This window comes from Jaculus jaculus, chromosome 14, assembly GCF_020740685.1.
Source record: "Jaculus jaculus isolate mJacJac1 chromosome 14, mJacJac1.mat.Y.cur, whole genome shotgun sequence".
NCBI classification, from domain to species: Eukaryota; Metazoa; Chordata; class Mammalia; order Rodentia; family Dipodidae; genus Jaculus; species Jaculus jaculus.
The window spans coordinates 53,311,479-53,324,583 of record NC_059115.1 but is presented as its reverse complement, the minus strand read 5'-3'; the positions used below and the strand labels follow the sequence as shown (position 1 = coordinate 53,324,583).

General features: G+C 43.2%; 1 protein-coding gene across 1 annotated transcript in view; it reads left to right on the top strand.

Moving 5' to 3' along the window:
• The window catches only part of Iqgap2 (IQ motif containing GTPase activating protein 2), a 347,567-nt gene that overhangs the window by 230,637 nt on the left and 103,825 nt on the right, over window positions 1-13,105 (top strand). The window contains exon 13 of the mRNA XM_012952223.2: window positions 10,838-11,001. Coding sequence (XP_012807677.2) covers window positions 10,838-11,001 — 164 coding nt within the window. The remainder of the gene's footprint in view (window positions 1-10,837; window positions 11,002-13,105) is intronic.

Sequence of the window (13,105 nt, the reverse complement as noted above, 5' to 3'; positions counted from 1 at the left end):
AGGGCTGGAGAGAGCTTAGCAGTTAAGGTGCTTTCCTGAAAAGCCAAAGGACCCAGGTTTGATTCCCCAGGACCCACATAAGCTAGATACACAAGGTGGTACATGCGTCTGGAGTACGTTTGCAGTGGCTGCAGGCCCTGGCATGCTCATTCTTTGTCTGTCTGTCTCTCTAATAAGTTTTTTAAAAATTTTAAAAAGAATGTAAAAAGGGGCTGGAGGATGGCTTAGTGGTTAAAGCATTTGCCTGCAAAGCCGAAGGATCCTGGTTCAATTCTCCAGGACCCACGTAAGCCAGATGCACAAGGGGGTGCACACATCTGGGGTTCCTTTGCAGTGGCTGAAGGTCCTGGTGTTCCCATTCTGTATCTCTCTCTCCCCCCACCAACTACTCTCAAATAAATTTTTTTTTTTTTTTAAAAAAAGGATGTTTCCCAGCACTCAGGAGGCAGAGGTAGGAGGATCACTGTGAGTTCGAGGCCACCCTGAGAATACATGGTGAATTCCAGGTCAGCCTGAGCTAGAGTGAGACCCTACCTCGAAAAAAAAAGAATGTAAAAAATAGAAGTCCTAATTACTACCTTCAAGATGCTTCTGCAGATAACTCAGTGTGTTTTAAACATCCAACATGAAGTTTGATTGTTCATTTGAGCCTTTTCCTACACTTTCATGTAGTTTTCTACCCTGAAGCAATTGCATTATAATCTGTGCATGTGGTCGAAATCATGGTGACCTACTCAATTTCTGCGATTCTGAACTGGCATGAAATTGGGCCAAGCTGAAGAAAGTGGGCATGCCCTGAACCATGCTCTCTTGAGAGGCTGCCTGCTTCCTTCCCATTGGCCCCTGGCTTACAGGGACAGGAGAATGAGGAGCGGAGGAACTTCAGCTGTCAGGGTAGTCACCGCTTTCCTATAGCAGAAATGACCAAACGCTAACTTTAGGTCTTTCCATCATTTAAAAAAAATAAATAAATAAAACCAGACCACCACCACCATTAACTTCCAACCTCTTTGACTTATTAGTAGCAATGGATTTGAACTGCTAAAATCACTGATCACCTGCCAGCTCCCTTTCCCTTCCTTCCCTTCTCCCTTTCTCTGCTCTCTTTCTTCCTTTTTTTTCTCCTTTTCCTCTTCCCTCTTCTCCTCCCTCTTTGACTTTTTTTTTACTTTTTAATTTTTTGTTTGTTTATTTGAGAGCGACAAACATAGAGAAAAAGAGGCAGATAGAGAGAGAATGGGCGTACCAGGGCCTCCAGCCACTGCAAACAAACTCCAGACGCGTGTACCGCCTTGTACATCTGGCTAACGTGGGTCCTGAGGAATCGAGCCTCGAACCGGGGTCCTTAGGTTTCACAGGCAAGCACTTAACTGCTAAACCATCTCTCCAGCCCCTACTTTTTTTTATTTTTTGTAGTAGCGTCTTCTTATGTAGCCTAGGCTAGCCCTAAACTCAGGCTCCACCTGCCTGTGCTCCCCAGTGTCAATGCTGCAGGCATTTCCCAGCACCCTTGATGCAGCGTCAGCTCTTCTTCCTCACGCGCTCTAAGCTTGCAGATGAAGTAAGCAAAAACACTCTTGACACGCCTGAACTGTTTTGTGCTAGTGAGCATCGGTTAGGGTCGTGGGTCTGATCTCCTAATGCTGGATCTAGGAATACATGCTGACCTCATGCTTGAGATAAAGCCTATGGCTGTTCGTTAACTGCACTTGCATAGTTGACTGCTTTTCCTCGGCTGTTTCCTGCGAGCGCTGTGTCAGGTTTATTGGCAACCGTCTTCTCACTCTGGACTCCTACTAAAACTGTTGGAATGCCTTGATAGCGCCCAGTGGGTGTGGATTTACTGTGACACTCGTACCTGGGTACTGTCATAATTTTGCCTTTCTATTTTTTTCTTTTAATTTTTTTTTGTTCTTTTATTTATTTATTTGAGAGCGACAGACATAGAGAGAAAGACAGATAGAGGGAGAGAGAGAGAATGGGCGCACCAGGGCTTCCAGCCTCTGCAAACGAACTCCAGACGCGTGCACCCCCTTGTGCATCTGGCTAACGTGGGACCTGGGGAACCGAGCCTCGAACCGGGGTCCTTAGGCTTCACAGGCAAGCGCTTAACCGCTAAGCCATCTCTCCAGCCCAATTTTGCCTCTTTCAAGCTGCGTGCACATCTGACTTTTCTCCTTGGGACCTCGCCGCTTTCTGTCACCTCTTCGCACGTCCTGTCCCTGAGACGTGTGAGACCTCGGCCATCTGACTCCTTGCGCGCAGCTCACTGCTGATGTGTCGACTTGAGAGGCCGGCGCTCCTACCAGGTGTTACTTGAGAGGGAAGCAATAATTGGAGCAGATGTTCACCACCCTGGGGATGGAGGTGGGGGAGATCCTTCATGGTGTGGGTGCTGCTGCAGAGTGGTGTCCCCTGGCCCCTGTCCCTTTGTCCTCTCCTTAGATCCCACATTTCCACATGCTGAGCCCCCTGCTGCTTGGGTGGGGTATCTACTGCAAACCATCAGATAGGATGTCTTTCTTTTGGTAGGCTAACCAGAGCTCCTATCTCCCCAATTCCCTCCAGCTCCCCCCCCCAGTGTGTGTGTGTGTGTGTGTGTGTGTGTGTGTGTAAAATATTATAGGCAAATACCGTCACACTCAGCTTTTTTTTTTATATATATATATTTTTTATTTATTTATTTGAGAGCGACAGACTTAGAGAGAAAGACAGATAGAGGAGGAGAGAGAGAATGGGCACGCCAGGGCTTCCAGCCTCTGCAAACGAACTCCAGACGCGTGCGCCCCCTTGTGCATCTGGCTAACGTGGGACCTGGGGAACCGAGCCTCGAACCGGGGTCCTTAGGCTTCACAGGCAAGCGCTTAACCGCCAAGCCATCTCTCCAGCCCACACTCAGCTTTTTACATAGGGCTGTAGATCCAAACTCAGGGCCTCACATTCGCCCATAAGTATTTTATCCCGAGTCACCGCCTCAGCCCCAGTTTCCCGTGCAACTTACTGGCAATTCCCACAGTCCCGGTTTGCTCTGGGAATGTCTGTATGTGCTGCCGAACCCCGGTGAAGGCACTTGGCTCCCAGTGCCCATAGGCGTCGCTCTGATGTCCTTGTCCTTGACCCGGATTGGAGGGGCCATTCTCAGATGTCAAAGCTTCTGCTTTTCCAGAAGAAGAAAACCAAGTGGTGTTCATATAGCTTAAGGAGGTAGTGACCCTTTTGTGGATGGATATTTTAAAAAATATTTTATTTTTATTTATTTATTTATTTATTTTTAATTTTTATTTATTTGAGAACGACAGACACAGAGAGAAAGACAGATAGAGGGAGAGAGAGAGAGAATGGGCGCGCCAGGGCTTCCAGCCTCTGCAAACGAACTCCAGACGCATGCGCCCCCTTGTGCATCTGGCTAACATGGGACCTGGGGAACCGAGCCTTGAACCGGGGTCCTTAGGCTTCACAGGCAAGCGCTTAACCGCTAAGCCATCTCTCCAGCCCTATTTATTTATTTGACAGAGAAAAAGGGAGAGAGAGAGAGAGAATGGGCGTGCTAGGACCTCCAGCCACTGCAAATGAACTCCAGTTTCATGCACCCCCTTGTGCATCTGAATAACATGGGTCCTAGGGATTTGAACCTCAGTCTTTTGGCTTTGCAGGCATGTGCCTTAACTGCTAAGCCGTCCTTCGTGGATGGATATTTGATGCTCTGTTGATTTCTTACCAGAAAGTTCACTTTTTCCAATAAAACTAGAGAGAAATATCATTTTAATCACTTAGTCTAAGCAAAGAAATTATCTTATTTGAGATTTTGCCTTTCTGGGTGAAGTACTATGCTTATAAATTACTTTACCAGTCTCAAAAATTTGGATTCTCAGAGAATGCTCACTCTCCCGCTGGATCGGGGTGTTACAGCATCACACTTTGATTTAAAGATGTGGGTCATAAGCTGGAATTCAGCCATCTTCATTCATAAGAGATTTCTGGTTTATATGTTCAAATAGAAAATATGAGACAGGTATGCCCGGGGGTGGGGGGAGAGCTCCTGGGTAGGTTTCTTAGCTCCTATGAGGTCATTTATTATGACCTCAGCAGTATGTGTGGCTAGATACCAAAGCCTTCAGCCACTGGTTTCAATCAAGTCAGCTGGAATGCACGCCTTGCCAGGTGATCGGCCCTTAGGATGTGTGTACATCCTGTTTCTCAGACTTGGTTCTGCTAAGATCATTGTTGGATGGGGTGTTTGAAGGTATTTAGAACAGCCTGAACAAGGGGTCAGTGAATGATATGAAGTCTGTTCTCTCAGCTTATTAAATAGTATAGGATGAGATGACAGTACCATAAACTTTGTGGAGCTCTCCTAACATTTAAAAAATATTTGCTTTGAATGTTAGAGAACTACTTTTGCTTTAACTTCAAGCAAATTTAATTATTATTATCTGGAATAATCTCTAGGGGTTTTATGTGGGCCACTTCCTCTTACAAATCTCTTCATGCTTAGCAAGGTGGTGTTCATGGGACCAACTATTCAGAAAATATTTAGCTAAGCATTTTACCCTAATTTGAATATCAAGGTAGAAGTGCTTTTTTAAAAAAAAAATTATTTTATTTATTTGAGAGCGACAGACACAGAGAGAAAGACAGAGGGAGAGAGAGAGAATGGGCGTGCCAGGGCTTCCAGCCTCTGCAAACGAACTCCAGACGCGTGCGCCCCCTTGTGCATCTGGCTAACGTGGGACCTGGGGAACCGAGCCTCGAACCAGGGTCCTTAGGCTTCACAGGCAAGCACTTAACCGCTAAGCGATCTCTCCAGCCCTAGAAGTGCTTTTTAAAATGTAAAAGTACTCATTCTTTTTCATGGTATATCATTTATAAAGTCACTTAAAAATCATCTTTTTTAAAAAAATAAGATAACAAGTTTGGCCTTATGAGCATTTATTTCCTAAGCTTATTGCTTGGTGATATTTCATTTCTTTACCAGTTCTTGCTCATCAGCTCTGAAGTAGGACATAAAAATCTTCCTGCTAGCACGCTTATGTGTGAATATGTATGTGTTCTTGTTACTGGGTGAAATTTATTTTTAACAATAAGATGATAAGTGCCCTTCAAATACATCTGTCCTCTTTAGAACTGTATAAGGTTTTATAGACTCCACAGTCTATCTTCTATAGACCTACTCCGCATTTTAAGATTTGGTACATTACTGATGATTAGCAATTAAACAAGAGGGTGTGCTTATTCGTCGTTTGGTACCACCATGAATTAAAACTCCAGGTATGAGCTGGGCATGGTGGCGTACACCTTTAATCTCAGCACTTGGGAGGCAGAGGTAGGAGGATCGCTGTGAGTTCAAGGCCACCCTGATACTACTGATAATGAATTTCAGATCAGCCTGACCTAGACTGAGACCCTGCCTCAAAAAAAACACTAATTAATAATAATAACAACAACAATAATAATAACCTCCAGGTATAATGTCTGCTTTAAGATAAATACTATATGAAATCAGATACTCATATCTGAACCTTAAAGCTATGTCAAGATGTGCATGACTTTGTTTCGGTATAACCCTCCCCTATTGCCCAGCCATAGATGTGATTATGTGATATGAGTTACTTAAGACTAAACAAAGTATTGAGGTTCTGTTCTTCAGGCACACAGGACTCATGCTAAGTGCTCCAGAGTTACATGTGGCTGTTGGATGCCACAGAACAGCACGCACAGAACATGTCACCTTGCAGAGCTCCACCAGATAGCATCAAGCTGACACTCTACTCTCTCTTATCACTGTAGAGAGTTGCTTGATTTGGAACTGTCTGCTTTTGAACACTTTACGGAGGGCAAAAGTAAAGTAATTGTGAAGGGTCGCATGCACATCCAAGCTTCTCTTTTCTTGTGTTTTCTATACATCTCTACATAAAATTCTTCAGTGCTGTTATTCTTTGGTCCTATCACCTAATATCTTGGCATTATTATCTAACATTCAAGTGATAGTCACACTGGAAATAGCTTGTCTTTTGCTGCTTATGTGAAAAATTATATTGCTTCAAAAACCATAGCTTTGGGCTGGAGAGAAGGCTTTGTAGGCAAATGCTTTAACTGCTAAGCCAAATGACCCAGGTTTGATTCCCCAGTACCCATGTAAAGCCAGATGCAGGGGCACCTACATCTGGAGTTTGTTTGCAATGGCTGGAGGCCCTGGTGTGCTCATTCTCTCCTCTCCTTTCTTCTCTCTCTCTTTCTTGCACTCTCTCTCTCTCTCTCTCTTTCTCTGTGCTTGCAAATTAATAAAAAGAAAAAGAAAAACTAATAGCTCTGGACTGGAGGGATGGCTTAGAAGTTAAAAGTGTTTGCCTGCAAAGCCAAAGGACCCAGGTTTGATTTCCCTGGGACTCATGTAAGCCAGATGCACAAGGGGTGCACATGTCTGGAGTTCGTTTGCAGAGGCTGGAGGCCCTGGTGCACCCATTTTCTCTCTCCCCCTCTCTTTCTCCCTATTTTTTCTCTGTCAAATAAATAAATAAACTATTTCTTAAAAATAAAAAAAGCCAGGCGTGACAGTGCACGCCTTTAATCCCAATACTCGGGAGGCACAGATAGGAGGATCACCATGGTTTGAGGCCACCCTGAGACTACATAGTTATTTCCAGGTCACCCTGGACCAGAGTGAGACCCTACCTGGAAAAATAATAATAATAATAATAATAATAGCTTTATTAAAATGTAAATTATGTACCATAAAATTTGACCTTCATAAATTTATAGTGGCCTTTTGTGTCTGAATTTGGTTGCTTAGCGTATTTTCTGAATTCATTATTTTTTATTATATGTCAGTATTTTTTGTATTCCTTTCTAGGTTAAAGAATATTCTAGCCTGTGGATTTACATTTGTTTATCCACTGATCATTTGCTGGATATTTGGGCTGTTTCTACTTTGTAGTGATTATTCATAATGCTGCAGTAAACCTTAGTGTATGTGTTTTGTGTGGGCCTGTCATGGATGGGTGTTCAGTAGGTTGTTTAATGGCTGAATGACTGGGTCACCTGGTAGATCTGCGTATAATTTGTTAAGGCTCTGAAAAATTGTTTTCTGAGATGACTGCCACTTTCCAATTCCACCAATGTATACAGGTTCTCATTTCTCTAGACTCATCCATGCTTGTTATTGTTTATTTTTTTATTAATCATCCTAGTGGTTGCAAATGGTCTTTTGTTGTGATTTTGACTTGCATTTTCCTAATAACTAATAATGTTGATCACCTTTTCTCTGTTTAGTAACCACTTCAGCATCTTCATAAGAGGAATGTTTACTTTTATCCTTTGCTCATTTTAAATTGAGTTGTGTTTTAATTGTTGAATTATGAGAGCTTTTATATCTATTTTGTGGGGGGGGGTTGGGGAGTGTAGGCCAAAAGACAACCTCAGGGTGTTGTCATTTACTATTCCTCCCCTTTTTTTTTGAGACAGGACCTTTCACAGGCCTGGAACTCACCAAGTAGGTTAGACTGACTGGCTGGCTGACTGACCAGCCAGCCCTAGAGATTCACCTGTTTCTGCCTTCCCAATGCTGGGATTGAAAGCATGCATCTTCCTATCTGGCCTTTTTTTTTTTTTTTTTAACATGCGTTCCGCATCTCAAACTCAGATGTTCATGCTTACAAGGAAAGCACTTTACCATCTGAGCTGTCTCCCCAGTCCAGTTACAAGAATTCTTTATGTCTTTTTATTAGATAAATAGAACTTGCATATCTTTTATCCTATTCTTTAGATCATCTGTTTTAGTTTCTTTCATAGTGTCTTTTCAAGCACAAAAGATGTTTTTTGTTGTTGTTGTTGTTGTTTTGAGGTAGGGTCTTACCCTACTGGACGGACCTGGAATTCACTATACAGTCTCGTGCTGGCCTCGAACTCAAGGAGATCATCCTACTCTGCCTTCCAAGTGGCTGGAATGAAAGTGTACTGCCATACCCTGCAAAAGATTTAATTATGACAAAGTCCCTTGGGTTCTTGATGTCATAACTTAAAAAATGATTCCAAGCCTAAAGTCACAAAGGTGTACTCATGTTTTCATTTAAGATTACTGTGCTTTAAGATCGAGGAGATGGCTCAGGAGATAAAGCACTTGGCCACACAACTCTGAAGAGCCGAGTTCAGATCTCCAGACCCCTCATTAAAGAAAAAGGCGGAAGCTGTGTGGGCTTTTGTAATTCCATGCACCTAAGATGAGAGGGAAGGCTGAGCCAGGAGAGTATCCCAGAAGCTAGTCGACAGAGCAGTGAACAGTGAGACTGTGAGCAAGGGGGGAGACAAAGATCAACCTGAAAGTTGTCCTCTGACCTCCACATGTGTGCTGTGGGGTGTGTATGCCTGAAATCACACACATACACACACATACACACACTGTACAATACAATAAACTTTAAAAGAAATTATGGGCTGGAGAGATAGCTTAGCGGTTAAGCGCTTGCCTGTGAAGCCTAAGGACCCCGGTTCGAGGCTCGGTTCCCCAGGTCCCACGTTAGCCAGATGCACAAGGGGGCGCACGCGTCTGGAGTTCGTTTGCAGAGGCTGGAAGCCCTGGCGCGCCCATTCTCTCTCTCTCCCTCTATCTGTCTTTCTCTCTGTGTCTGTCGCTCTCAAATAAATAAATAAATAAAATTATTAAAAAAAAAAAATAAATAAAAAATAAAAGAAATTATACTTTAGGACTAGAGAGATTACTTAGTGGCTAAGGCCCTTGCCTGCAAAGCCAAAGGACCCAGGTCTGATTCCCTAGGACTCATGTGAAGCCAGATGCACAAGGAGGTGTGTATGTCTAGAGTTTGTTTGCAGTGGCTGGTAGCCCTAGTGCACCCATTCTCTCTTTCTTTCTCTCTCTGTCTGCTCCCCACTCTTTCTCACTTTCAAATATATTTTAAAAAATTTTTTTGGTTTATTTTTATTTATTTATTTGAGAGCAACAGACAGAGAGAAGGAGGGAGGGAGGGAGGGAGAGAGAGAGAATGGACACGCCAGGGCCTCCAGCCACTGCAAATGAACTCCAGACACGTGCGTCCCCTTGTGCATCTGGCTAACGTGGGTCCTGGGGAATCGAGATTTGAACTGGGGTCCTTAGGCTTCACAGGCAAGCGCTTAACCACTAAGCCATCTCTCCAGCCCCTCAAATTTTTTTAATGAAAAGACAGGAGTAATGGCACATGCCTTTAATCCTAGCACTCGGGAGACACAGGTAGGAGGATCAAGGCCACCCTGAGACTGCATAATGAATTCCAGGTCAGAGCAAGATCCTACCTAGAAAACCCACCAAAAAAAAAAAAAAAAAAAAAAAAAAGCACTTTGTTTTGGGCTGGAGAGATGGCTCAGTCATTAAAGTGCATGCCTACAAAGCCTAAGGACCCAGGTTTGATTTCCATTAACCACGCAAAGCCAAATGCACAAAGTAGCACGCACATCTGGAGTTTGTTTGCAGTGGGTAGAGGCCCTGGCATGCCCATATATTCATATTCTCTCTCTCTCTCTCTCTCTCTCTCTCCTTGCAAATAAATAAAAAAGAAAAAATATATACTTTAGGCCTTTATATTCAGGTCTATGACCTAGTTTGCATTAACTTTTATTTAAGACTTCATGTACAGGTCCAACTTCATTCACATGTAGGTGGATATCTACTTGTTGTAGAAATGTTTGTTATAAAGACTGTGTTGAATTGTTTTGGTCACACTTGTCAAAAAAAAAAACAAAAAACAATTGACTATAAGTGTGGGGATTTCTTTCTAGACCTCTCATCCTGTTCTATTGGTGTGAATGTTTATCCTTATGCTTAACTATGCTTTGTAGGCAAGCACCTTAACCACCAAGCCATCTCTCCAGCCCTCAATTTATGTTTTATTTTTGTTTTTTAAAGGCTGCTTGGAATTTTTAGGAGTTACGTTGAAGCTGTAGGTCAATTTAAAGAGTATCTCCACCTTCATAACATGAAATTTTCTAGTGTGTAACCATAAAATTCCCTTCCATTAGTTTTGGTTCATTAATTTGTTTCAGTAGTGTTTCAGAGTCTTCAGTGAACATGTTTTGTACTCCTTTTTTAAGTTTTTCCTAGATATTCTTTTTGCAATTTAAATATATTTGTGGGCTGGAGAGATGGCTTAGTGGTTAAGCACTTGCCTGTGAAGCCTAAGGACCCCAGTTTGAGGCTCGATTCCCCAGGACCCACGTTAGCCAAATGCACAAGGGGGCCCCGCGTCTGGAGTTTGTTTGCAATGGCTGGAGGCCCTGGCGCACCCATTCTCCCTCTCTGTCTGCCTCTCTCTCTCTCTCTCTCTCTCTCTCTCTCTCTCTCTCTCCCTCTCTTTCTGTCACTCTTAAATAAATAAATAAAAATGAAAAAAAAGTGTTTAAATCAGGCTGGAGAGATGGCTTAGCAGTTAAGCGCTTGCCTGTGAAGCCTAAGGACCCCAGTTCGAGGCTCGATTCCCCAGGACCCACGTTAGCCAGATGCACAAGGGGCACACGCATCTGGAGTTCCTTTGCAGTGGCTGGAAGCCCTGGCGTACTCATTCTTTCTCTCTCTCTCTCTTTCTCCCCCTCTTTCTCTCTCTGTCTGTTGCTCTCAAATAAATAAATAAATAAATAAAATTAAAAAGTGTTTAAATATATTTGTAATTGAACTCGTTATGAGTTGAAATTTTCTTTCATCTCATTTAGAGATTGCACATTGAGTGTGTAGAAATGTAGTTGTGTTCACTCATTGCAGCTCCTGCGCAGTTTTTTACAAGTTCATTGTAATCAGTAACATAAAGAGTGTACAGTGTTCTGTGACTCAAAAAGAGGTTTGTTCACTTTCTAGGAATTGTAGCTGTCGGATACATCAACGAAGCTATCGATGAAGGGAATCCTTTGAAGACTTTAGACACCTTGATGTTGCCCACGGCTAAGATCAGAGATGTGGACCCGAGCCACGCCCAGCACTACCAGGATGTTTTGTACTGTGCAAAATCACAGAAAGTCAGGGTAGGTTCTCATGTGCTTGTTTCTTCTAAGTTTGTGGCTGTGTGTGATGTGGGACAGGTGGTTTAAAGATTTTTTTTTTTAATGAATTGTTTACCCCACAGTGAGTAAGAAAGGAGGTTTCGTGCTGCCAAACCTTAAGAGAGAAACCAAATCCAGAGTGAATCCCTGCTTCTGTTCTTTTCACTGAAAACTCAGCTGGAGGTGAATTCTTGTCCAGAGCTCAGTCCCTTGAATATTTCCTGAATAGACCCCCCCCACACACACACACACACACGTGCCCAGGGTAGCGTGTAGAGGACACGAAGGGCACGTGATGCCACTCGAGTCTTCTCTGTTCTTCTCCCAAGGCTCTTGGGAACTGAATGTGGCAGTAGGGTTCTCCTAGGGAGCAGCAGCAAGAGAGCTGGAGAGGAGGGTTGGGGATTACTGGGCTCTGTGATCTGAAAAGGAATTGGTGTGCAGGTAGAGGAGGAGTTGTGCCCAAAGGGGAAGAGGAGGAGTTGAGTGAGGCACTGAGGTCAGGACGGCTAAGACGATGGTGTGCACCAGCCATAGGAAGAGTCTGGAAGAGAAGGAGGAGCTTGGTGGGGAGCCGGGGGTCAGCATGGCCCAGCGTGGGAGGATGCGCACCGAGCCAGAGTTGTGAAGAGCAGTGATCTGATCTGGGCTAGAACGTGTACTGAAGGGCACAGTGCTCTTAAAGTAGTGTGAGGCTAAGTAGTGAGACTTATAGGACCTGTCGCCTGAGAGTGTGAGTGATGACCTTTGGTACCTAGTCATTGATGTCTACCCTGTCTTCTGATACAAGCCCGGCTGAATGGAATGGGCAACTCCTCTGTATATTCAGAACCCAGGAACTGCCTCATCCAAACAGAAAAAGCACCCTGTGTGTATTGAGCACTTACTGTTTGCCAGGCCATGGTAGTGGTTATTTCAGACACAGTATCTCATTGAATCCTTACAACAGCCCCTTGAGGCATTTTACCACCATTGCCATTTTCTAAATAATGAGCTAGTATTAAATAACTGTGTCTGGGCTGGAGAGATGGTTTAGCGGTTAAAGTGCTTGCCTGCAAAGCCAAAAGACCTCTGTTCAATTCCCCAGGACCCATGTAAGGCAGATGCACAAGGTGGCGCATGCATCTGGAGTTCATTTACAGTGGCTGGAGGCCCTGGGATGCCCATTCCTTCTCTTCTTCTGCCTCATTCTCTCTCTCAAATAAATGAATAAAAGCATAAATAAATAACTGTGTCCATGGAACATGACAAGCCACCAATATTAAAAGAGAAAGTCATTTGCTTTGGAGACAGGTAGGCACCATTCAGCCCCTGGCCATGTGATCTTTGTCAAGTCACCACATTTCTATACATTTATTTTCACATATGTAAAATGACAATAATAATACCTACTTTATAATATTCTAATGAAAGCTAAGTAATAATACATAGGATATACAAACATGTTCTTATATCTTAGTGTTAATGACATTCTGAACATATGTATGTATAACTTGTGCATGTATGTATGCAACTATAGCATTTAGCATGGCGTCTGACATCAAAACAAACAACAACCAAGAAAATCTACTTAAATAATCTAGCTCGTGTTACTAACACCACCTCTTGTTGCATCCCAGTCCCTTACCCAAAAGGTGATTCAGTCAGTCTGTCTGTCTATGAAATATAGATGATGGTGCATTAAGGGAAATAGAAAGAGATGTTTCTTCTTGCCTTGTTTGTAATAACAAAGGCCAAAATGACCTAAATGTCTCTTCCTTTCCCCTCCCTTCTCAGTGCTGGGGACCAAACTCAGGGTCTCATACATGCTAGACAAGTGCTAAAACCACTCCGGTCCCCAAAACGACCTCAGTATTAGGCAAAAACATACACTTCCATGTGTATTAAAATGGGATAGCCATCCTTGGGAGTTAGAAGACATGAATACCGACATGTGTGCACAAAGGATTTCAAAAGGAGATTTACTTCCAGAAAGTAAATTCAAAGGCTGGAGTAGATGAGAGGTTTTTAAAATGTATCTTTCTACTGCTTAGATCTTCAAATTTTCTCTTTCTGTCTTTTTTTTTTTTTTTTTTTTTTTTTTGAG